Source organism: Cervus elaphus, chromosome 3, assembly GCF_910594005.1.
Source record: "Cervus elaphus chromosome 3, mCerEla1.1, whole genome shotgun sequence".
Taxonomy (NCBI): Eukaryota; Metazoa; Chordata; class Mammalia; order Artiodactyla; family Cervidae; genus Cervus; species Cervus elaphus.
Window position 1 is genome coordinate 7234641 of NC_057817.1, and position 25787 is coordinate 7260427.

At 36.7% G+C, this 25787-nt stretch overlaps 1 protein-coding gene across 6 annotated transcripts in view; it reads right to left on the minus strand.

The window, feature by feature from the left end:
* Positions 1–25787, minus strand: part of OSBPL8 (oxysterol binding protein like 8) — a 162243-nt gene that overhangs the window by 40817 nt on the left and 95639 nt on the right. For 5 of the 6 annotated variants that reach the window (XM_043879911.1, XM_043879902.1, XM_043879935.1 and 2 more), the window contains one exon: positions 6042–6112. In XM_043879911.1, coding sequence (XP_043735846.1) covers positions 6042–6112 — 71 coding nt within the window. Of the gene's footprint in view, positions 1–6041; positions 6113–14368; positions 15000–25787 lie in introns of those variants that run through there. The other variant, XM_043879943.1, reaches the window with a different exon arrangement.

Genomic DNA, 25787 nt, shown 5'->3' on the forward strand with positions numbered 1-25787 from the left:
CTGAGTAATATTTCATTGTGTATATGTACCACAGCTTTCTCATCCATTTGTCTGCTGATGGGCATCTAGGTTGCTTCCATGTCCTGGCTATTATAAACAGTGCTGCAATGAACATTGGGGTCCACGTGTCTCTTTCGAGTCTGGTTTCCTCAGTGTGTATGCCCAGGAGTGGGATTGCTGGGTCATATGGCAGTTCTATTTCCAGTTTTTTAAGGAATCTCCACACTGTTCTCCATAGCGGCTGTACTAGTTTGCATTCCCACCAACAGTGTAAGAGGGTTCCCTTTTCTCCACACCCTCTCCAGCATTTATTGCCTGTAGACTTTTGGATAGCAGCCATCCTGACTGGCGTGTAATGGTACCTCATTGTGGTTTTGATTTGCATGTCTCTGATAATGAGTGATGTTGAGCATCTTTTCATGTGTTTGTTAGCCATCTGTATGTCTTCTTTGGAGAAATGTCTATTTAGATCTTTGGCCCATTTTTTGATTGGGTCATTTATTTTTCTGGAATTGAGCTGCAGGAGTTGCTTGTATATTTTTGAGATTAATCCTTTGTCTCTTTCTTCATTTGCTATTATTTTCTCCCATTCTGAAGGCTTTCTTTTCACCTTGCTTATAGTTTCCTTTGTTGTGCAAAAGCTTTTCAGTTTCATTAGGTCCCATTTGTTTATTTTTGCTTTTATTTCCAATATTCTGGGAGGTGGGTCATAGAGGATCTTGCTGTGATACATGTCACAGAGTGTTTTGCCTATGTTCTCCTCTAGGAGTTTTATAGTTTCTGGTCTTACATTTAGATCTTTAATCCATTTTGAGTTTATTTTTGTGTATGGTGTTAGAAAGTGTTCTAGTTTCATTCTTTGACAAGTGGCTGACCAGTTTTTCCAGCACCACTTGTTAAAGAGGTTGTCTTTTTTCCATTGTATGTTCTTGCCTCCTTGGTCAAAGATAAGGTGTCCATAGATATGTGGATTTACCTCTGGGTTTTCTATTTTGTTCCATTGATCTATATTTCTCTCTTTGTGCCAGTACCATACTGTCTTGATGACTGTGGCTTTGTATTAGAGCCTGAAGTCAGGCAGGTTGATTCCTCCAGTTCCACTCTTCTTTCTCAAGATTGCTTTGGCTATTCGAGGTTTTTTGTATTTCCATACAAATTGTGAAATTATTTGTTCCAGTTCTGTGAAGAATACCATTGGTAGCTTGATAGGGATTGCACTGAATCTATAGATTGCTTTGGATAGTATACTCATTTTCACAATATTGATTCTTCCAGTCCATAAACACAGTATATTTCTCCGTCTATTTGTGTCCTCTTTGATCTTTTCATCAGTGTTTTATAGTTTTCTATGTATAGGTCTTTTGTTTCTTTAGGTAGATATACTCCTAAGTTTTTTATTCTTTTTGTTGCAATGGTGAATGGTATTGTTTACTTAATTTCTCTTTCTGTTTTCTCATTATTAGTGTATAGGAATGCAAGGGATTTCTGTGTGTTAATTTTATATCCTGCGACTTTACTATATTCATTGATTAGCTCTAGTAATTTTCTGGTAGAGTCTTCAGGGTTTTCTATGTAGAGGATCATGTCATCTGCAAACAGTGAGAGTTTCACTTCTTCTTTTCCTATCTGGATTCCTTTTATTTCTTTTTCTGCTCTGATTGCTGTGGCCAAAACTTCCAAAACTACGTTGAATAGTAGTCCCTCACTCAATTTTAAGATCCATGAATACAGGGACCATGCTTATTCAACAATTGCAGCCAGATATCATCTAGGGTAATTTGGGCTTTGCAGGTGGCGCTAGTGGTAAGAACCCACTTGCTAATGCAGGAGACTTAAGAGACCTGGGTTTGATCCCTGGGTCAGGAAGAACCCCTGGAGAAGGGCATGGCAAGCCATTCCAGTATTCTTGTCTGGAGGATCCTAGGGACAGAGGAGCCTTGCAGGCTATGGGCCATAACATTGCAAAGAGTTGCACACAACTGAAGTAAAGCAAGGGCTTTACTTCTGTAAAGCAAGGGCTCAATGAACACCTTCAGAATTATCAAAATGAAACTAGCATTTGCAGTTCATCTCTTCAAAAATGCCTCTGCTATTTAGTACAAAATACAAATTATTATGCTGATGGTGAAATAAGTGGCTGAACTGGAAGGGAACTGCAAACTACACTCAATGTAGAAGGTGGGGATTAACCTAATTAAATTTTTGTTAAAGTTACTCCTTTGAGAACTACACTTGAAACATCACGTGGCTTACTTTCATGATGACAAGATACACTGTGATATCAAAACCATTTCACAAAAGTCATCAAGCCAAACAGGTCTCTGTCCTCTGCTTGCTGCTGGGAACTCAAAGATGACACAGCTACTGTCAGAGAAATAGAACGGTTCCTATTTCCCACAGCTTAATAGGAAAACATATATTATAATGTACTTCCTGGATATTATTAAGTAAAGAATTTCCATGGTATTAACTTAAAAGTTAGTGAAAATGAACAGTTGTTTGACTCTTTACCAGGTGCTATAATAAGTACTTTCTGTGTTCTGCCTCTTGTACTCCTCATAGCCGCCTTATGGGACAGTAGTAGTTTCTTATGCTGCTGATCAGGAAACTAAGACCGACAGATTAAATAACTTTCCAAAGTCACAGAGCCGTAAACAGATGAGCTGGGATTTCACTCCGGTGTGCCTTGTCCTCAGTCTCATGCTCTTAGCCCTCTCACTACATTCATTGCTCATCTTTTTACCACTATTCATATAGAATGTTAGACTCAGATTTAAGACTTATCTTTATGAACAACAGGAAATCTATTTCCCTAGAAATGACAAGATTGGCTTGGAGGTTCCTAAATGATTATCTAAGGGACCAGTTGGCCAAATGGCTATAACAAGAGCTTGCTAAATTATAGTGCACATACTTCAAGAAATCCCACCATACAGTGTAGCTAGTTTTGGGGAAAGAAAAGAAATCCAGTGACCAAGTTCTATATTCTTTTTAACATAATACTAAGTCTCATGAATCAACAAGTTACCTTTTAAATATCAAGAATCATAAACTGTTTTTATTGGAAATATTTTATTAAACTAAGTGTGCTGCTTTGATAACCTCACTGACCACTGTCTTAATGATGACACCTTATGGGCTGTGTGACTATGGGAAGATACTCTCTTCCAGTCTTCATTGCCTTATTTATAAAACAAGGATATTCCTACTAACTGACAGGGCTGCTTTGGGTAATGAGGCAGTGTGCATGATGTGTTTAACACAGTACTTGATATATATTGTGCTTCAGATTTGTGACTATCTCCTAGATTGCAAGTGTTCACAAAAATATAATCTCCAGATAAATGGAACATTAACATAACTAGAATACTTTCGACTTGCTTTGAAAACTAAAATACTGTAGACATAAGGAATAATAGCAACAATGATGTTACTATGATTCTATCAGATATTTTGATTTGGAAAGGTTTTTTTTTTTTAAATATCCAAGTAAACATATTTTTTTACAGCAAGTGATAGATGACTTAGCAAACCTACAGGCAAGGAGACTGATGACTGGAGAATCAAGTCAAGAGATCTCATCTCAGAAACTCCTTATCCATGTAATAGGATTCCTTTTATCCCACTAGAAATATTATTTATGCTGGCAATTCCTTTCATTGAGAGAGACAATTAAAAATTTATTTAAAAATGCTAAAAGGAAGATGAGATGATCTGATTAATTGCCTTCTTCAATTCACTCATTTACAGGATGCATAAGAAACAGGAACTGCTTTTATTTCTAAAACGGTGGGGGCTGAGGTAAAGAAGGATTGTGCCTATTGGTCTCAATTATGTATTTTTAAGAAATAACACTTAACTGCAAACTCAATGACCTAAATGACAGTATTGATACTTTTTGCATCAAATTCATAAAAGTATAAGTTAAAATTATTTAATGGCCTCAGTTATACTGATCAATCATAGAAGGAATAACAAGATTTTGTTTTCCAAAGTTTCTTAGGTAACAACAAAATCTTCATAATTCCATGAGAATAAGGCTTGATATAAGTGCATAAATTTTAGGATTCTTCTGAAAAGTAACACAGCAGAATATATGTTAAACTATTTAAGGACAAGCTAGTGACTGTATCTCTTAAGCTAACAGAATAAACTGAAATTAAGAATCAATAAGATTCAGCTCTTGGAAAATAACAGAACGAGTACAATTTTACTTACACTAAATAGCTGCCACACCAAGCAGCCCATTCATTCACTGTAGTTCTTTATTCAAACGAAGAAAAATGAGTTCTCGAACACCTATTATTAACCAGGTACTTTGTCAGGCACTTACAGCATCACAATGTGAGTTAGATTTTATCTCCTTTGTACAGAGAAGAAAACTGAAGCCACTGTGAATTCCAGCTCTAACACTTTGACCCTTGGAGAGCTATCTAACTTCTCTAAGCTTCATTTATAACACAGGGCCAATAATACCTGTCTTCTAGTATGGTTAAGAGAGTTAAAATGACACTTAGCAAGCTCTTAATACAAACTAGTTATTAATATCATTGTAATCAGCATCTAAGAAGTCATAGGCAATATATGAGAATCAAGATTCAAACTTACTTTTTTTACCTTAAAGTAGCGCGGGCTTGGTATCCAGTAGAACTTTCTGAATAACAGAAATAGTCTATATCTGAGTGGTTCAATATGGTAGCCACCAGCCACATATGGCTAATGAGTTACTGAGATGTGGCTTGTGCAACTGAGGAACAAATTTCTAATTTTACTTACAGTTCATATACAATTCGGTGCTACTATACTCGAGGTGCAGTCTAGTTTCCTTATTTCTCATTAATCCGCACCAGGCTCCCTGTCCTCCCGACCCCCTCTGCTCCTCCCCTCACTCTCCTGTTCAGAGACTAGGCGGCTGTGGTAGGCAGTCTGGAGTTTAGGTTTCTGAGTAGGAATACCAATACAACATACATTCACCAACGCTGGTATTAACTGCTTGGAATGGGTCTTTAAAATTCCATAAATTTCACTGCATTTCTAACCATGGCAGAAACAAGATATACTATCTCCTTGTTAATCACGCATCTTATATGAAATGATAAGGGTATTTCTCATGTATTTCTCTTTGTATTTTATACATACAAGGTATGACACTAAACTCTCACCTTATATACTTTTACCCATATTAAATAGAGGATGGACTTTTATGTAATGAAAAGTTAAGTGTGAATAAAATTTGTGTCAAACATCATGGAATCCTCTCACTCAACCACTCTCGAGAATAGAACAAAAAATGTCCAATTTTACAAGCAAAGCCTATTCTAAGAACAGCAGAGAACTCACTAGCTTAAGAAATAGATTTTCTTACAATCATTGAAGTTTGATTCCATAAACATAAAAGCTTCTTCTGCTACTAAACCTGACCAGAAATAAGTCGAAAGTCAAATCCAGACAAATTATAGAAAACCTAGTGAATTACAAACCCATCGGAAAGCCTATGCATTCTCCAGTACTTCTCAAATTTGAATAGTACTCTTAGGGAAAAAATTCTCAACAGACCTAAGAATATATTCAAGTACCCAATTTGAAAATTACTAATTTAGGAAACTCTGTCTTATTCTAAGAAACTGTCTTCAGTTGCATGCTGCTATAGCAAAAGATAGTTGGTCTTTAACTGTTAAAATGTACATGTTTCTGATAGTCATTTGAATGAACCCAAAACACTTAAAACTTTAAAAAAATGAACGCTGACAGTTTCTCCAGATGGAAGCCTCAGACTTAAGTCTGAGATGCGCTGCTGCAGCAGACATATCAAACAGCATCACTAAGGAGAGAACCCTGGTTACCAATCGGCTGTATTTCCAAATAACCAACGCACCTAAATCAGCCCCAGGGGAATGTTCCTTTTCTCATAAATACTACCTGGTTTAGATATACCAACATAAACACAGCCCATAAAAATCTGGTAAGATTTCGGTGTTAGTTCACTCATCTTAAATATTAGAAAAATATTATGATCATATACTTGAGGACAATATGCTTACCTTGCTCTTTGACATAGAAAGTGAAGAGTCATCTTTATTTTGAGAAATGTCTTCCTTTCCTCTTTCAAAACCTTTAAAAACATAGTCATTATTTTAGTATTACCACATTTGAACATATACAGGCAATAAAAAGCAAATACACATAAGTTATTCAATTTCAAATATACATTATACAATATTTGATGTATATCAGTGCAAGAAGCCTAGATTCAACATACAGTTTTAAACTATTATAGTTTAAAGACTACTAAGGTTTCATCTCTAGTAATTCTTTAGAATAAATCAAGGCTTACAGAGGCACTGGTGTCTTTCCCTGAACCCACCAACATAAGATACATACCTCTTTTCTCTGCTTATTCAACTGGAATGAATTCAGTACTCAACGGAATGTTTATTTCAGTTAGCTGTTTTCTAACAAAGAACCAACCCAACATACTCTTCATACCCCTTGTCAAACTGGAAAACAACTCCGGAATTGGTGATAAAAGAAGACTAGGGAAATGAATCTGCATTGAGGGACAGGCTTTAAAAACAATCTAATAATGTGCTTACTGTGAGAAATAAATGAGGAAGCAATTAGCATAGCATTTGCAAACAGTATATATTCAATTAACATTGACCCTTAATATTATTATTGACACTGACTACTGTTACATAAATTCTAAAAGGATGACTATAAAATATGAGTGCATTGGGATGCATGCACACATCTTTCCTTCATGTAACATTAACACAGCACTATGTATATGTGCTAGTCACTCAGTGGTGTCCAACTCTCTGAGACCCCGTGGACTATAGCCTGCCAGGCTCCTCATGGAATTCTCCAGGCAAGAATACTGGAGTGGGCTGCCATTCCCTTCTCCAGGGAACCTTCCAGACCCAGGTATCGAACCCAGATCTCCTGCATTGCAGGCAGATTCTTTACCATCCGAGCCACCAGGGAAGCCAATATGGCACTATGCCAAAAGCAGTTAACACGTGAGTGCTGTGTGGGTACAGTCAGAGGAATGCTAACGCTGAGATCTGGTGGCCGCCCTGAGAGGAAGCTTTCTACTTTTGTGCACAACTAGCATTAGGTCTTCTCCAGAACCACGTGTTCTGAGTCCAATAAAGCCTATATAAAAATGTGTAAATAATCATTCATAGAGCAGTGCCTAAAAAGTTACCAACAGTATCAGTGCCTGAAGCATTTAAAAATCATTTCTAATATATCATTGAGACCATTTATTCTGTACTTGATTTATATTAGCTAAAACAAATCCATTCTGTTTTCTTAATTCAGTGATTTTGCCAACTTTTTTTGGGGGGGGGGGGTAATATGAAAAAGAAATCTTTTTGTTTCTTTTTCCATCTTTGGTAAGGAGCAAAATCAGGCAATTTTAAAATTGAGGGTGGGAAAGAAATCTTATTAAATCTAACATGGAATTTTAAATGAAACTTACCAGAATTTGAAACTTTAGTGTAAAGCAAATCAAAGTTACATAATTCAGCATAAAAACTCTAAAAATATTTATTCAGAGTAATAAACAAGGGCAATTCTTAATACTAATGAATTAACATTAATTATTTCAAAAATCTTCTAAATATATATATAAAAGAACAAAGATTTTCTAAAAATATAATTATGAATGGAAAAAAGATGATGTCTTTCTTTATTTTCATAAGAACAAGACTATTACTTCAATTTCTCCAGTGTGGTTTTGGTTTCAGATAAATGTATATCAATGCATTTATTAGACTAATAAAATGGCTACTTCACTGTATCTATATTCACATATTATTTTAACAACACAACAGGAAATTAAAACAAAGTTATAAATCTGAATAGACCTTTTTTGAACATGCAAATATGTCTTGCAGAAAGTTTCAAATATTGGAAAAGGACACCCAAAAACAAGACTAAACTAAATAAAAATCCCAAGAAAACAAAAAGAAGAGGTCACTCATAAACCTAGGTTGTATATTATGTCAGACCAATAAATGAATATCATTTTAAAAGATTTTCTATACTTCAAACTTGGAAATCATTATTTTAAAAGGTGGCCCTGATGACTTCCACATTATTTAAAATTATAGCAGATAAAGAAAAAGGCTAAGTTTGGTCAAATACTCTGAGTTTCAGCTAAGTGCAAATAAGCAGATGATTACCATAAAATGCAATGACCAAATGCGTGCGTATATGCTAAGTCGCTTCAGTTGTGTCCGACTCTGCAACCCTATGGAATATAGCCCAAAATGTACAAAAGCCTTAAAAAAGAAGGTACTAGCATACTGTACACTATGTTTTCAAGGATAATTACAAGGTAAGCAAAGCAAAATGCATCATATGAAGGACATTTTCTTTAGACTGGATAAACATGGCTCCCTAAAAATGTGCAAAGTAATCTTTATTTTAAAATGTCAATCATGAAAGTACTGTATTTATTAGAAGCCAAAAAGGGCTCAGCCAAAATATTTCTTAGAGTTTTATTTATTTTCCATGTGTGGGGATCTAACATTACTTTAAAATCAGTCCTTAACTTTTTTATTGTGATATTTATAAATAAATCCTGAAGCCTACAATACATTATTGACTGTTATCAATAAAATGCATGGGTTCCCTCCTGGCTCAGCAGTAAAGAATCCACCTGCAATGCAGGAGACGTAAGAGATCAGGTTCGATCCCTGGGTCGGGAAGATCCGCTAGAGGAGGGCATGGCAATCCACTCCAGTATTCTTGCCTGGAGAATCCCACGGACAGAGGGGGCTGGTGGGCTAGAGTCCACAGAGTCACAAAGAGTTGGACGTGACTGAAGTGACTAAGCATAGCACACAGCACACAGTAATTATTGACCATTATCAGTAAAGTGCAGAACAGTTACAGTTCATGACTTTTACCAAGTTTGCTCATTAGTGGTATCAGGCAGTAAATTCTCTTCCTACTGTCCTCCTCACTGCTACCACAAGATAGAAACCTACATCCCCACCCAAATGGCTAAGATTAAAAGGACTAGGACCATCCAAATACAGGTAAGACTATGGCACAACGGGAACTCTATTCACTACTGGTGGGAATGGCGTAGTCACTTTGGAAAGCTACTTGACAGTATCTACTAAAGTTGAAAGTACTGATATTCTGAAACAGAGCAGTTCTGATCCTAGATGCACCAAACAGAGACGAGTGTTACACGGTCACTAAAACACAGGCACAGAACGCTCACAGCAGTCTTATTCATAACAGCAAAATCTGAAGCCCACTCAAATGACTATTAATAGTAGAATAAATGAATACCTTATGCTATAGTCACACAATGGAATGATAAACATCAATGAAAAAGAACCAATTACCACTACACAAAACAACAAACAGAATACTGAGTGAAAAAAGCCACCTCTTGCCATCAAAAAAAACCACATACCATATAATTCCATTTATACAAAGGTCAGGAACTAGCAGGAGAAGGAAATGGCAACCCACTCCAGTACTCTTACCTGGAAAATACCATGGGCAGAGGAGCCTGATAGGCTACAGTCCATGGGGTCACAGGAGTCGGCCACGACTCAGCAGACTAAACCACGACAACCAGCAGACCTGACCTGTGGCAGCAGAGGCTGGAAGCGCGGTGTATTCCTGCTGTAGGCGAGACTGACCGGGGTGGGCGGGGACCTGAGAAGGCCTGGGGTCTGGGCAGCGGCGACACATGAGGCTGTGTGCTGAGCTGTGCTCAGAGGCTCGGTCACAGCCAGCTCTCTGTGACCCCCTGTATTGTAGCCTGACAGATTCTTCTGGGGGTTCTCCAGGCAAGAATACTGGAGTAGATACATAACTAAAAATTCAAAACATTGTGCAATTAACTATGTGTAGGTTATGCCTTAATAATTTTTAAAAAGTTCAGATGTGCTCTACTGGGTCAGTTTGATCATGTCTGATTCTTTGCAGCCCCGTGAACTGCAGCCCACCAGGCTCCTCTGTCCATGGGGTTCTCCAGGAAAGAATACTGGAGGGGGTTGCCATTTCCTCTTCCAGGGATCTTCCTGATGCAGGGATTGAACCAGTGTCTCTCGTGTCTCCTGCAGGTGGGTTTTTCACTACTAGTGCCACACCCTTTCCTTATTCTTCTAATTTACTAGGCCTCTTTTGCTATGGCATCCTTGCTTACTTAGTATATATCCCTTTAACATACCCTGCTCTGGGCTGATTCTGATTTCCAACAACAATGATAATTATGAAAATAATTAACATAATACTAATGAAAACAATAAAGCAACCAATATCCATTTGTAGGAACACTTGCAATTTTAAGATACTATGATAATTTACTTCTAGTCTTTAAAATCAAGCCCCCCCCTCAAATATCAGGTATATTCTATATAATTGAAAAAACCGAGGCTTACAGAAATTAAGCAATGTGACAAATGACAACAGGTGACAGTATCAGTGCTAATTCAAACTCAGGTCTAACTTTAAAATTCATGGTGTTTCTAGAATGTCAGAGTGCTTCTCTAGATTCAAGGCCAGTGTCTTCTGGGAGGCCATGTTTAGACTGCACAAACACAGTTAGCGGTCTCCTCTGATGCACAGCACTTGGTGCATTTGCACTACTCTATTTATCACAATATACTTCAATTGTCTGTTTTCATGTTCATGTCCCATACGTGACTGGGAGTTCCTGAAAGGAAGGGTCTCAATTCTTATTCATCCACTTAAATTTTGATAAACTGATCCAAAGATTAATAAAAATGGACTCTACTTTTATATGCAGTGGCTTTTTAAAATATGTGAAATACAGCACACCTTCAGAAACATACCTAAAACATAAAAACATAATTTAATGTATACAATAACTATCTGCATAATCACCACCCAAATCAAGAAATACGGAATTGTCAACATCCTGCGAGAACCACCCCCTATGCTGCTCCATGCCATTCTTGACCCTATCTACTCTTCTTGCCCTCAGAAATAACTACCTTGGCTTTTACGATTATTTACCAGCATGCCACAACTGGTATTTCATTCATTTTCATTGCTGATTAGAATCCTATTGCATGACTATATCACTATTTATCCATCTGCTTGTGTTGTTTCTAGTTTGTCCCTCTTACAAATATAGATGATACAAATACTGTTGGAAATGCATCCCAGTAGACATATATCCATGAGTATCTCTAAGGTTTAAACCAGAAGCAGAACTCCTGGCCCGAGTCTATGTGTGTCTTTAAGAATACCAAACTGTTGACCATCTCTTTATTTCCCCCTAACGGTGTGTGACAGTGCTCCTTTTCCCATATCCATGTTGACAAACTTTTCCCATATCAATGTTGACAAACTTTTAATATTTTTGCCAATCTGTTGGGTGTGTCAACGTAAAGCAGTGAGGTTTTAGTTACTGTATTTCTGATCACTAATGATAGTGAGTACTATCGCATATGTTAATTACCATTTTAATATTCCCTTTGTGAAGAAACTCTTCAGGATATTAAAAAAAAACTGTACTTTTTCTTGATTTATATAGGAATTCATAATGTTTTCCAAATATTGGTTCTTTGCCAGTTATATTTATTATAAATATCTCCCGATTCTATGGCTTGTCTTTTAATTCTCTGCATGGTCTCTTTGGATTAATGTCTCTTAATTTGCACATTGTCAAATTTAGCAATCTTATTCTTTTAACAGTTAGTGCTTTTTGGTCTTAAGAAAGTCTTCCTTAAACCTGTGGGAAAATCATGAAGATATTTTCCAGTAATATAGTAGTAAAACTTTCTCCTACTATTCTTCCATATTCAATGGAATATGATTCTTAAATAAATTAGTGCAATGTCCCTAACTTCTTACTAACAGATGAAAAATGCTATCATCACTGATAAGGTATAACTTTTTATATACCTCATTAAAAGTTGGTTCAATATGTTTGGATATAATAAAGCAAGTTTTATACTGCTTCAGTCTTGTTAAAATCAGATTACATACACAGTATCTAAAAATGTAGATTCAGTAAATATTTACAAATATAGAATTACTACATTAACTAAATTGAACATAGCCAAGAATTAAGAAATTATACAAGAAAAAAAATTCAGAGAAGTCAAGATATACTAAAAAGATCTAACTATATACTAAAGCTTCTACAGAGTGTCTGTAAATTTCCTTGCTCAAAGTTTATTTCAGGGGAGGAGCTAAGATGGCGGAGGAATAGGATGGGGAGACCACTTTCTCCCCTACAAATTCATCGAAAGAACATTAGAACGCTAAGCAAACTTGACAAAACAACTTCTGACCGCTAGCAGAAGACATCAGGCGCCAAAGTTTATTTCAATTTCTAGGTACACGGACAAAGGGTACCATTCTATTTTATAATTCATCATACAGAAAAAGGTTATACTAATTTGTTCCTTAAGCTGGAAGTGACCAAAAAAAAGGGTGGGTGGATTTTCCTAAGGAAAATGAAAACTAAAAAGGGGTGTGGTCAAAGCAGTAAAAGAAAGCTATCTTTAAATATCACTAATGTATAACCTCTCTTTCTCTAATGATGTCAGCGAAAACAATAAAATGTCCCAGAAAAAATTACATTTTTTACTTTTAACTTAAAAAAGCCACTCTTTGAAGTACCTAATTCTATTCAACTATTCTTCCTAGCTGATAAAACATATTAAAAAGAACTTTTAATCATGGCTGGTTTTAATATTATTGTTAGTTGTATTAAGAGGACTATGGAAGCATCCTTATGAATATGACCTTATCTATTTCAAGAATTAGAAAACAAAGCCAAACATCTACTTTTCCACTAAAAGAAATCTATCTGGATGACCTTCAATATTCTCTTTGACAAGAGAAACTCACAACTCTGTCTTAAATTAAATGAAGTAAAAACCAAACTTCTTTTTTTTTTTTAAAAAAAAAAAACAAACTTCTAAAACGTTAAGTTTTCTATTGTTTAGTAAGGTCACCTGACTATTCTCTACATTAAGGAGACTCATAGCATGAAGGTCAGCAAACATGTGCCAGCAAGCTTGCTGGCTTAAAAAAAGAAAAACAAGGAGCCAAATACAGAAATGGAACTAAGTCACATTGAAAAAGCAAGTAAGTATTCGACAATATTAAAAAAAAAAAACTTGTTGTATTTTCAGAGTCACTTCTGAACAAAGACAAACAGTAACATTCACACCACTGTGAGAACATTAAGAAAGAAGCATGACAGTGACCATACCACACTAAGAAGACTAAATACGGATTATGAGTGCTGTTTAAAGCTTATGTTGCTTAGGCAACAGTTCAGGATATGTGGTTTCCAATACTTTTCAAAACGCTGTTAGAAAAGAAAATGAAGTCAGTGAATTTGTAATAATTTATTTAATTGTCCCAGTAACACGTTATCTCAAGAGAATGTATGTACTGCCTATCAGCATGAGTATTCACAAAAAGCTAAGAAGGCTAGAGTGAAAAATTAAAATAGAATTTCACAAAATGAGTGTCAGAAAAATATATAAACAATTAAAACAAGCACCAGTTTCAGTCAATATTTGTCATGAGGATTAAAAGAACATTTTTATTTTAAAAGAAAAATATAACCTTAAAAGAGTAGATATGATTATGTAGCAGTTTAATATTCTGAAAAGAAAACAAAGATTGCTTATATCTTAACATCTATATCCAAATATTTGGTACAATAAATCTTTTCCAAACAATAAAAGATCAGTTAACAGCTACATCTCATTGACCAATTGTTTAATGTTTAAATCATAGCTGTCAAATGTCTAATTTCATTTAATAAATATTGCCCTAAAAATAACATTTTCTAAGCAAAAGCTGATCATACATAAACACATTTAACAACACGAAGTAAGGCATTTCAAAAATTAAATTACACAGAAAACTTCATGTTAGTCAGGACTTAATCTATTAAAGCATAAACTAAACATCAATTTTCACAGTTACTATTTTGCTTGAGAATAGTCAAACAAATATCAATATTAAATATGTGGGTTTCATTTGCAGAAACCTCAGAACAACTGGTTTATTTATAGAATTTTATCTCAAATCTACAAAAGGCTTTATTTTTATCAAAGGGTTATAATATTTATTTCAATAATTAAAGTAAAAACTCATGCTATAAGCACTCAAGACACATACTTCACTCAATCATTAGCTTTCAAGTTCAAGCATAAAGAGACTGTAAAAGAAAATATGGAAAGCCAAGCCGTACTGTAGCAGTTACTAAAATCTAACCTTTCACTATAGAATTGTTTTGTTTAGAAGAAAGCAGCTTTAAGACGTTAAGATGTCTAGTTTATTTTAATGAAAAGTCTATAAGAAATTAAGAAAAGAATGCAAGATTAAACAAACAAACCTGGCAAAGGAGAAAGTTCATTGTATCCTCCAAATGAAGCGTTTCGGACAAGCTTTCGGCCATCAATTCGTGGAGGAAATAAAACAGGCGAAACCACAGTACAGGAAGAAAACCTACGTTGTTGTGAGCTGTCTTCTTTCATGGCTTAAAAGGCCTATGTAATGTATACGCTCACCCAGAAGGCTAATTAGACCAGTATGGCAATAACAGGCTTGTCTTCACATCCAAATACAGCGAAACCCACCAGCACAAAAACAAAGGGCACACACACTTAACAGCAAAGGAGAAGGACCAGCGACCGTCAAATCAGCAATAAACAGATAGCGAAAGAGGCTGACAGGAAAGGCATTAGGCCATGCTGCTGGGTGTTTTAAAAGAAATGAGCTGAACAACAAGAAAGGCTATTCCACTGTTTCACCTTTTTATCAAACCAGTAAAGCCCTGCACCGAGTTACTGCCTTAGTAAAACAAAAGCAAGATCAATACGTAGAGATTCAGGATGAAATAATAAACTCAATTTTTCTTTTCTCAAAAAACGCAATCCTCTTCTCATACTCATTATGCTTTTATAGTATCTGCCACACTTCCCACGTCTTCCGATTCTTTCCTTTCCAGTTTTTGCTTACTTTAAAAATGGATATAACACTGTTTATCTTTCCTGAAGCTTCTAGATTTATATCTAATCTATTGCTTGCTTTAGCCATGATTAAGAATTCATAAGGGAAGATATTCTTTCAAGTACATTTTTGATGGATTCCAACAGCTAAAGCAGAGAATAAACACTTAAATTTTATCTCTAGTAGAGATACATGTGTCATTAAGACAGTGCTAATGCAAACCAATTAACAGAAAAGATTAAAAGGATATCACTAATAATGCTGTATGCTCCAATATGTTTCTCGGAAAGAGATGCTACAGTTCCTCTTCATTACATTTAAACTTTTCAAAACATATAATCAACCAATGAATATTTTCCACTTAAAACTCTTATTTTAAAAATGCAACTTTACTATCACAGTAACAAATACAAATATTTTTTTTCCCCCTAGGTTAAAACTAAGTGACTAGGATGATCCCACATCATTAGATCTACCAGGAAAGTACCTCTAGCCAAAATGATACACTATGTCATCTCTTTATATCTAATCTTTAAAATTCCAAGGAAGACTTTCCTAGTTATATTAAAATCCATTTACTTTACTCTACACTTTAACTAAAGTTAAAAAGCTGTAAGTCAGTTATTTTCTTTATATACCCTAGACTGATTTTTCTAACCACAGTTCTTTCAACCTGGAAATACACCTTTGTAGACAACAACAACTCAATTATAACTGACTTAGTGGTTCATTTTTATAGGCACCTTACTGTAAGATCTCCATTTCCTTCCTCATTATGCATACACTTCAAGGCTGGTTCTCTATTCACACACAACAGCATCCCATGAAATCTAAGACTATTTCTCTTCAAAAGAAAGGACATTTAAGCAAACTTAATTTCCTGTACATACTATTTCTTTGGCAAAGGCATTTTAAAATCAGTTAGTGATAAAAATGTTATGGCTGATACCCACAACTATAACAGCTTTTGGGTTTGGGAGTTTTGTCCCCACTTTTCTCCCTTGTCATGAAATATAAACTGCCATTTAATATAGGTATCAGAGAAATAATTATAAATAATTCACAGTGGTGCCTACCTCTTAAAGCATAAAGAATATATCACCACAAAAGGTATTTATAGTGCAATGGTTAAACAGCATTTGAAATTAAAATTGCCTGGGTTCAAATCCTAGTTCTAACCTAGCTGGATACATTAGAGCCATCGACTTCATTTCTCTGTGTCTCTGTTTCCTCATCTATAAAATTTTAATAACACTATCTATATTACAGGACTGTCACAAGGATCAAATTTGATAATAGATGGAAAATCAAATAAGGTTCCAGGTCACCTAATAATGTATTCTCTCCTAAAATTCAACAAAATTTATAGGAATGGAGTATTTTTTTCAAAAAAGCATACACAAGGGTGGGTATGTATCCCACAAGTATGCATGCAAGATAGGACACATCAACACATAAACTTGCCCCTGGAAAGCATGAGATGAATGTGTAGTCACTTGTCCTGCAGGTTCAAGAAAGCTGAACCACACATCAGTGGTAAAAACTGAGTACCAACTCTATTGACAGCAAAACAAATCCTTCTGCAGATAATTAACAGCACCAAGATTCAGAATCAGACAAGCTACTGACAGCAACAATACTGGAATCAGGACAAAAAAATAGGCAATGTCTTCAAAACTAGAAGGAAAATAATTACCAATACAGAAGTACATATCCAGTCAAATTATCAACTACATATTAGGGTAAAATAAAGATATTTTTAGATATGCAAGGTCTTAAAATTTACTTTCCATGCATGTTTTTACAGAATTTACTAGAATAATGATTCTTACCTAGGGTTCTACAATGGAATTAGGCCGAATGAACTAAAACATCCACTCTTAAAATGAATTAACTTTTCTCCTATGTCTCTGTTACGGCTCTCACCATACACTGTATTCTCGGGAGAATTGAGAAAATATTCACCTATTTTATTTGTTATATGCCTTCTTCATTTCCCTCTCAGGAACTCCCTTGAGAAAGAACATAAAAGAATATATACTCTACCAAAAAGTGATAGCAAATCAAGGATACACAGAATACAGGAAATTAAAAGATGCTTGCTAAATGGAAGAAAAGCTATGACCAACCTAGACAGCATATTAAAAAGCAGAGACATTACTTTGCCAACAAAGGCCCATCTAGTCAAAGCTATGATTTCTCTAGTAGTCATGTATGGATGTGAGAGTTGGACCATAAAGAAGGCTGAGCGCTGAAGGATTGATGCTTTTGAACTGTGGTGTTGGAAAAGACTCTTGAGAATCCCTTCGACTGCAAGGAGATCAAACCAGTCCATCCTACAGGGAATCAGTCCTGAATTCATTGGAAGGCCTGATGTGGAAGCTGAAGTTCTAATACTTTGGCCACCTGATGCTAAGAACTGACTCATCAGAAAAGACCCTGATGCTGGGAAAGACTGAAGGCAGGAGAAGGAGACAACAGAGGATGAGATGGTTGGATGGCATCATGACTCGATGGACCTGAGTTTGAGCAAGCTCCGGGAGTTGGTGATGGTCAGGGAAGCCTGGCATGCTGTAGTCCATGGGGTCGCAAAGAGTCGGACACGACTAAGTGACTGAACTGAACTGAACTGAGAATACAGGAAACAGGTTACTCAATATAAAGAGCTGTCATCATCAAAATGTCTCCTCCTATCACTGCACTATCTCTTTTTGACCCAGAGACAAATTCTGTGAGATTTACCAACATTCTTTTCTGATGTTGACATGTTCTGACAGTATGCTGATAAGGCTTATTCTCTTTCCCTCATCCCCTGATGTACAGATAAACTAAGGAGACTTCGAATATATGGAGTGGTTTTATTTTTTTTATCTTTATTTTTTAGAGCAGTTTTAGGTTCACAGCAAAATTGAGAGGAAAGTACAGGTATTTCCTATACCAGTAAATGTACTTTGAAATTCCCTAAGACTAAAAAGAACTAATACCTCTGAAGAGACTAACTGCATATATTATCTTTGGTCCAGGGGCTCTTTCCATATTAAAATGGCAGACATTTGGGCAGAGGCAAAAACCACAGCATGTACAGGACACAGTGACCAAAACCATCTCAAAGAAGAAAAAATGCAAGAAGGCAAAGCAGTTGTCTAAGGAGGCTTTACAAATAGCTGAGGAAAGAAGAAAGACGAAAGGCACGGGGGAAAGTGAAAGATAAACCCAACGGAATGCAGAGCTGTAGAGAACAGCATGGAGAGAAGGAGGCCTTCCTCAGCGACCAGAGCAGAGAGACAGAGGAGAACAGCAGAGTGATAAAAACTAGAGAGCTCTTCAAAAAAATTAGAGAGGTCGAGGGGCAACTTCATGCAAGGATGGCTACAATAAAAGATAGAAACTGTAAGGACCTAACAGAAGCAGAAGAGATTAAGAAGAGGTGGCAAGAATACACAGAGGAACTACAAGGAAGGTCTTAATGACCTGGATAACCACGACGGTGTGGTCACTCACCTAGAGTTGAACATACTGGAACATGAAGTCAGGCAGGCCTTAGGAAGCATTACTACAAACAAAGCTAAGGGAGGCTATGAAATCCCAGATGAGCTTTTTAAAATCCTAAAAGATGATGCTGTTGAAGTGCTGCACTCAACATGTCAGCAAATTTGGAAAACTCAGCAGAGGCCACAGGACTGGAAAAAGCCATTTTTCATTTCAATCCCAAAGAAGAGCAATTCCAAACAATGTTCAAACTACCTTACAATTGTGTTCATTTCACATGCTAGCAAGGTATGCTCAAAATGCTTCAAGCTAGGCTTCAGCAGTAGAAGCTAGGTTTAGATAGGCAGAGGAAGCAGATATCAAACTGTCAACATTCACTGAATCATGGAGAAAGCAAGGGAATTCCAGAAAAAGACCTACTTCTGCTTCACTGACTAAGCTAAAGCTTTTGACTGTGTGGACCACAACAAATTGTGGAAAATTCTTCAAGAGATGAGAGTACCAGACCACCTTATTTGTCTCCTGAGATACCTGGATGTGGGTCAAGAAACAACAGAACCACCGTGGAATAACTGACTGTTCACAATTGGAATAGGAGTATGACAAAGCTCCATATTGTCACCTTGTTTATTTAACTCACATGCAGAGTCCTTCATGTGAAATGCTGGGCTGGATGAATCACAAGCTGGAATCAAGAGAAATATCAATAATTCAGAAATACAGATGATACCACTCTAATGGCAGAAAGTGAAGAGGAACTAAAGAGCCTCTTGAATGAGGGGGGAAAGAGGACAGTGAAAAGGCTGCGTTGAAACTCAACATTCAAAAAACTAAGATCATGGCATCTGGTCCCATTACTTCACAGCAAACAGAAGTGGAAAAAGTGGAAGTAGTGTCAGATTTTCTTTTCTTGGGCTTCAAAATCACTGCAGACAGTGACAGTGACTGTAGCCATGAAATTAAAAAATGCTTCCTCCTTGGAAGGAAAGCTGTGACGAACCTAGACAGCATATTAAAAAGCAGATACACCACTTTGTGGACAAAGGTCCATACAGTCAAAACTATGGTTGTTTCAGCTGTCATGTACGGATGTGAGTTCAGTTTAGTTCAGTTGCTCAGTCATTTCTGACTCTTTGCAACCCCTTGAACTACAGCACACTAGGCTTCCCTGTCTATCACCAACTCCTGGAGCTTGCCCAAACTCATGTCCATCGAGTCAGTGATACCATCCAACCATCTCATCCTCTGTCGTCCCCTTCTCCTCCTGCCTTCAATCTTTCCCAGCTCAGGGTCTTTTCCAATGAGTCAGTTCTTTGCATGAGGTGGCCAAGATATTGGAGCTTCAGTTTCAGCATCAGTCTTGACTTCCTTTAGGATGGACTGGTTTGAGCTCCTTGCAGTCCAAGGAACTCTCAGCAGTCTTCTCCTTCACCACAGTTAAAAGCATCAGGTCTTCAGCAGCTGGGCCATAAAGAAGGCTGCTGTGCTTGGTCGCTCAGCCGTGTCCGGGTCTCTGCGACCGCACGGACTGTAGTCCGCCAGGTTCCTCTGTTCATGGGGATTCTCCAGGCAAGAATACTGGAGTGGGTGGTCAGGTCTTCCTCCAGGGAATCTTCCCAACCCAGGGATCGAACTCAGGTCTCCTGCATTACAGGTGGATTCTTTACTGTCTGACCCATCAGGGAAGCCCTAAAGAAGGCTGAGTGCTGAAGAATTGATGCTTTCCAATTGCGATGTTGGAGAAGACTCTTAAAGAGTCCCTTGGACTACCAGGAGATCAAACCAGTCATTCTTAAAAAAAAAAAAAAAATCAACCCTGAATATTCACTGGGAGGACTGATGCTGAAGCTGAAGCTCCAATACTTTGGCCGCCTGATATGAAGAGCCAGCTCCTTGGAAAAGAGCCTGATGCTGGGAAAGACTGAAGGCAAAAGCAGAAGGGGGCAGCAGAGGATGAGACGGTTAGACAGCATGACTGACTAAGTGGACAGGAGTTTGAGCAAGCTCTAGGAGATAGCAGAGGACAGAGGAGCCTAGCGTGCTGCAGTCCCTGGGATCTCAAAGAGTCAAACACAACTTAGTGACCGAACAACAACAACAGAACCCACAAAACGCCATAATAAAAAGAACCCCTAGATTTTCCTGCTCTGTGCCCAAAGGAAACGCCCAGCTTCAGTTTCTCTTTCTACAGAACCAAAAGATCAGGACTGGAGGAGGCCGCTCACTGTTAATATTAGAGCTCTAATGAGTTCCCTGGACAAATTCCAGATCAGCTTTATTTAAAAAACAGATGACTGGCAAACATAGCTGATATTTTGAAATAATCTAATTCGGTAGCTGGAAAATCCACTTAAACCCTATAAAGTTCCATATGCACATTCAGGATAAAATATATTGGGCTTAAGTTATTATATTATAAGAATTATATATTTTAATCTTGAATCTCAAGATAATTAGCGAGGTTTTAAGAGATTTAAAATTCTTAAAGCAGCAAGAAGAATTGGGAAAAGATCAAAATACTAAAAACAAACATCAGTCAATAAGAATTTAAGAAAGTATTACACCCAAACATGAATAGAACCACCACCTTAAAAAATGAGCTAAATACCTGACAGTGGTACTATACAAATTCAGCAGTAAGTTTCCTTACAGAGCACAAAATTTTAAAAATAATATAGTTATTTACTATTAATTAAGCAGCTCAGTCTTAGCAAACAAGTCTATTAATAACCTTTCAAAGGACATATAGTTTGAGATGGTTGACAATGATCTTTGCTTTAAAAAAGAAAACACAACAATAAAGCTCTCAATTTCCATCCTGCAAAGAGACAAAGTAATTTCTTAACTGTAATTAGTAAAATTTCACTGATGAGTATATGGCTTGAAAAGCACACAAAGCAATTTTATTTGTCCCACATTTCCTCAGAAAATAACTCTTGCAGATTCTCAGTACTAAACATGTTCTCAACAGGCCAAGCAAATGCACATACAAAATTAAAAGGATGGCTTAAGATAATTTTAGACTGGACAGCATTCTTGTCTATATATCCACACTCACATCAGCAAGTATAAGACAATACTTTCCTTCGGATGGAAAGTTCTTTGTAATTATGTGTGTATATTAAATAATCATTCATTTAATAAAAAATGTGATGAGCATCTACTCTGGGTTAGAAATTACGTTAAGCACAAGACAGTTATGATACAATAGCCCCTAATTTCTGCCCTTATTGAGCTTTCAACATGTATGAGTACATGGTCATTAAAAGTTGACTGAAACTCAGGGTCTATTCCCATAAAACAAATGTTAAATGAGGTGCTTAGGTTACTTTCTAAGACTGTTCACAAGAATCTGTTTAACTGAAAATGTACTAAGAGCATCTATGAATGTAGCCTTATTAATACTACCTAAGAATTATACAGTAAAAAGTTTTCAAAAGTGTTTTCATGTATGTTCTCAATAGATTCAAAGAACAACAGTAACTCGGTTTTACAGGTAATTAAGCTCTGAGGCATGGGCTTCCCAGGTGGTGCTAGTGGTCAAGAATCTACCTTCCAATACAGGATACGTAAGAGATGTGGGTTCAGTCCCCGGGTGGAGAAGATCCTGTGGAGGAGGGCATGACAACTCATCCAGTATGCTTGCCTGGAGAATCCCATGGACAGAAAAGCCTGGCGGGGCATAGTCCACGGAGTCGCAAAGAGTCGGACACGACCAAGTGACTTAGCCCACACACAGACTCTGAGGCACACAGGCTCAAAGTCACACAACAAATGAGCAATAAGCCAGATGAGAATCCAGCCACAGAAGCAGTGTTGACTTTCCCCCATCTCCTCATTCTGCTTCCCCTACGCCTGCCAACACAAATGCCAGCATCAGGCAGTTTTGTGGTAAGGTGAGACTCAAAGAGTGGGGATAAAAAACACCATCCCAGGGTCTGTGGTAGGAAGGGATAAAGTGAGAAATATCTTAGTGACAGTGAAGAAGAAAGTGGAGCCTATAGGACAGAGACCACTCAACTGGATCAGCTTCCACACATAGGGACACTTTGTAATCGAAGGACACAATTCAAAACTTTAAACATCTATTTCTCAAAAAATTTTCCACCAGAAAGCTGTGCAAATATAATGCTAGAAAAAAAAACTACCACACTTTTTCCTTCTGTATAACTGAGTTGTCAAAACATGACAGATAAAACTCCACTCCTTTCCAGCCTTCTCTTCAAGTATGGGAACCATGTTATACGACAACATTGCTTATACACTGTTCTAGGATGGCAAGAATGAATATTGGTCTCTCTTCCTTCTTTCTCCGAGCTGATATTCAAATATTGGTGCCAATGCTCACATCATTTTACTTACCCCACTAGAGACTCAATCCAACTCTATGCAGGCTTTGGAATTGGATATAATTTAAATTATTGGCTGCCACACTCCAGATATTTCCTAATGATAAGCCTAATAAGGTCCTGAAGAAGCTATTTTGATTCCACAGTTGTAACCACATATCTAACTAACTTCATGGTCCATTACTCCATCCGAAGCACAAGGATTTCCTTATCTTTTACCCTAATAGCCACAATCTCCTCACATAGGTAAATGACTATGTGAGTGAGGTAGGTAAACCACAGGGAAGACTATGGTTCCTAGATTTTGAATCTGTGGACCAATAAAATTCCCCCTCCCCAAATTGTAGCACTGATATTAGGGTTCTCAACTTGGTAAGACACAATATTTTTAAAATCTAAATTCACAGCCTTCAATTCAGAAAGGGATGTTAAATATCATATAGCAGGAAGACTATAATCTCATAATAAAGGGCAGCTCTTTAAACTGAAGGAAATTCACTTAGTGGAAGCTCCTCACAGTCTATTTATTTTCTCTTCTGGACAAGGGAATCGCCACATACGGCAGCACTAGCCCACAGTCTACACCATTAAAAAGGCTCAGTCTCTCAGACTTTGGAAACAAATGGCAGGCACTGGGGGGCGGCGGGAAATCCCATCAGAAAAGCGCTGAGAAGCAAGTGCACATATTCTTTGATAACCCTTTACTGCTATCTTAATAAAGTAGGGAGGAAGGAATATATGAATGTATATGTTTATGGGGAGAAAAGCATCCTTTGTGGTTCTTATGTTCATCGTACTGCTTTGTTAAAGAAGCAATTAATGAGGCCTGGCAAGGATAAGACAAACTCTCTTATCTTTGTAAAGATGCCTAAACAAGGCTGAATTATTCATTCTCACTTGTCAACAAATGATTTCAAAGTATTTCATATTTCCCTGTGGGAACAGTTGAAGAACACAGATACTGCAACATTTCACAAGAGAGATTTATAAAAATATTTTATTCTAATTTTCTTAACTTGCCAGATATTCCTCTTTCATTACATAATAGGTACTTTCATAGCTCTATGAAGCTATTACCCAAACACAAGGAATTTCAAAGCAGAAAACAATTATGTCTTAAGATATAACTTTGGAAGTCTAACTTATTTAGGGCTCAGAAACTCAGAGGAGAAAATCAATATAGCCTCTAATTTATACTCTTCCTAAAGAAAACAATCAACCAAAGCACAGCGTTTAGGGGAAAAAAGGAAGTGGGGGTGGGGAACAAATCCAAATTTTCTTTCAGGCAAAACAATTTTCATGAAATATAAGACATATATTCAGGAACACACCTGTTATGTGTGTATGGTCTCATATAGTTTCAGAGCTGACCCTAGAAGTGTCTTACCAAGGAAGGAGGAACTGCTTCGGTTCATGGAGGAAACTGAATTCTAGGTCTCCTTGTGTCTGTGGAGCCACTCTAGTCAAGCTGCCCTGTGCTAGTCACCTGGGATTACACCCGCAGTGCTCCCAACTGTCACCCCGGGAAATCTGTATGACATCTACACAACAGTAAACTCTCTCTTAAAGTGAGAAATATTAGGTATAGACCCATCATGTCACATTCAACACTGCCAGAGCACTTAAGGTGAAGGGACTTCACAGGTTTAAGAAGATTTGCTAAAGGATAAGAGAAACACAGTACTAAGTGTAGACATTTTAATTCAAGCCTAGATGAACCAAACATGGCTTAAATTAACTTTGATAAAACTGGTAAAACTTCTAGTTTTAAAACTTTAAACACAAAATTAGCTTGAAATGGATTCATATAAATTTTGGCATGGCAACATTTTATATTCTCCCACAGAGCACTATAATTGAAAGATGGTTTTTTAAAAATAAAAGCATGAAAAGAGCTTTTTATGACCAAAGAACCAAGGGCAGCTACAAGATAAAAGTTAGGAATTCATCCAGTTTTGATAATAATCTCAAACATGAATTAGAGGGAAAAGAACATCCAGCTGTAAGATAAGCTATAATTTAGTCTCCAGGCTGCTGCAGAATTGTCCTTATTCACAAGCACAGGGGATAAGGGAGACAGCAAGCCTGACTAACTACAAGTCTGTCTTTCTTGATAAACAATCAAAATACATTACCCTCAAATCAGCGTGAAACAAATATCATCCTACTCAAGAGACTGTAGTAATACTTAAAACTACTTGAAATAAACTAGTACTTAGTCTTCAAACTGGGAAAAAAAATCTGGCAAATGCACAATTTTTAGAATAACCTGATTCAACATCATAATCTAAACATATAAGAAATAAAATAATATCCTGAGCTTTAGTGAGGACACCCAGAGTCTCCCTAGTTTCTCCAAAAAACCAACCAAACAAAAACTTAAAATGATGGAAGGAAACCACACTGCAAAAAAAAAAAAGCTATTTTTAAGGGAAAGTGACCCATATTAAATTGGTACGAATCAACATGTATAAAGGAGACTCAATCAGAAAATAATGAGAATCTTTGCCATTCTAAAGTAGTCACAAATTTCTACCATCATACCATGTATAAAACAAAAAGGAAACAGCTCCTCTGTAATTCAGTCCAGTACAGTAGAATAAACACCATGGGCTTGGATGGTCCTGAATTTGAAACCTGCCTCTGACATTTACTAGTTTTGTGAATTTGAACAAATTTCTTTTTTTTTTTTTTTTTTGAACAAATTTCTTAACATCACTCATTTTCAACTGTCTCACTGATAAAGCAGACATTGTAATTGTGTTTATATCTTGTGGGGTTGTTTCAAAAGTTAAATATAAGTTGGCATATAAAAATTTCAATAGTCAAACTCAGTAAGTGCTTGATAAATGGCAGTTATTAGTATGAGTCCAGGAAATACCACCAAAACAAATGCCATTTGAAATTAAAAAAAATAAATCTACCTACCTACCTATTTGCCTGGTCATCCACTCTCTCTTGTCA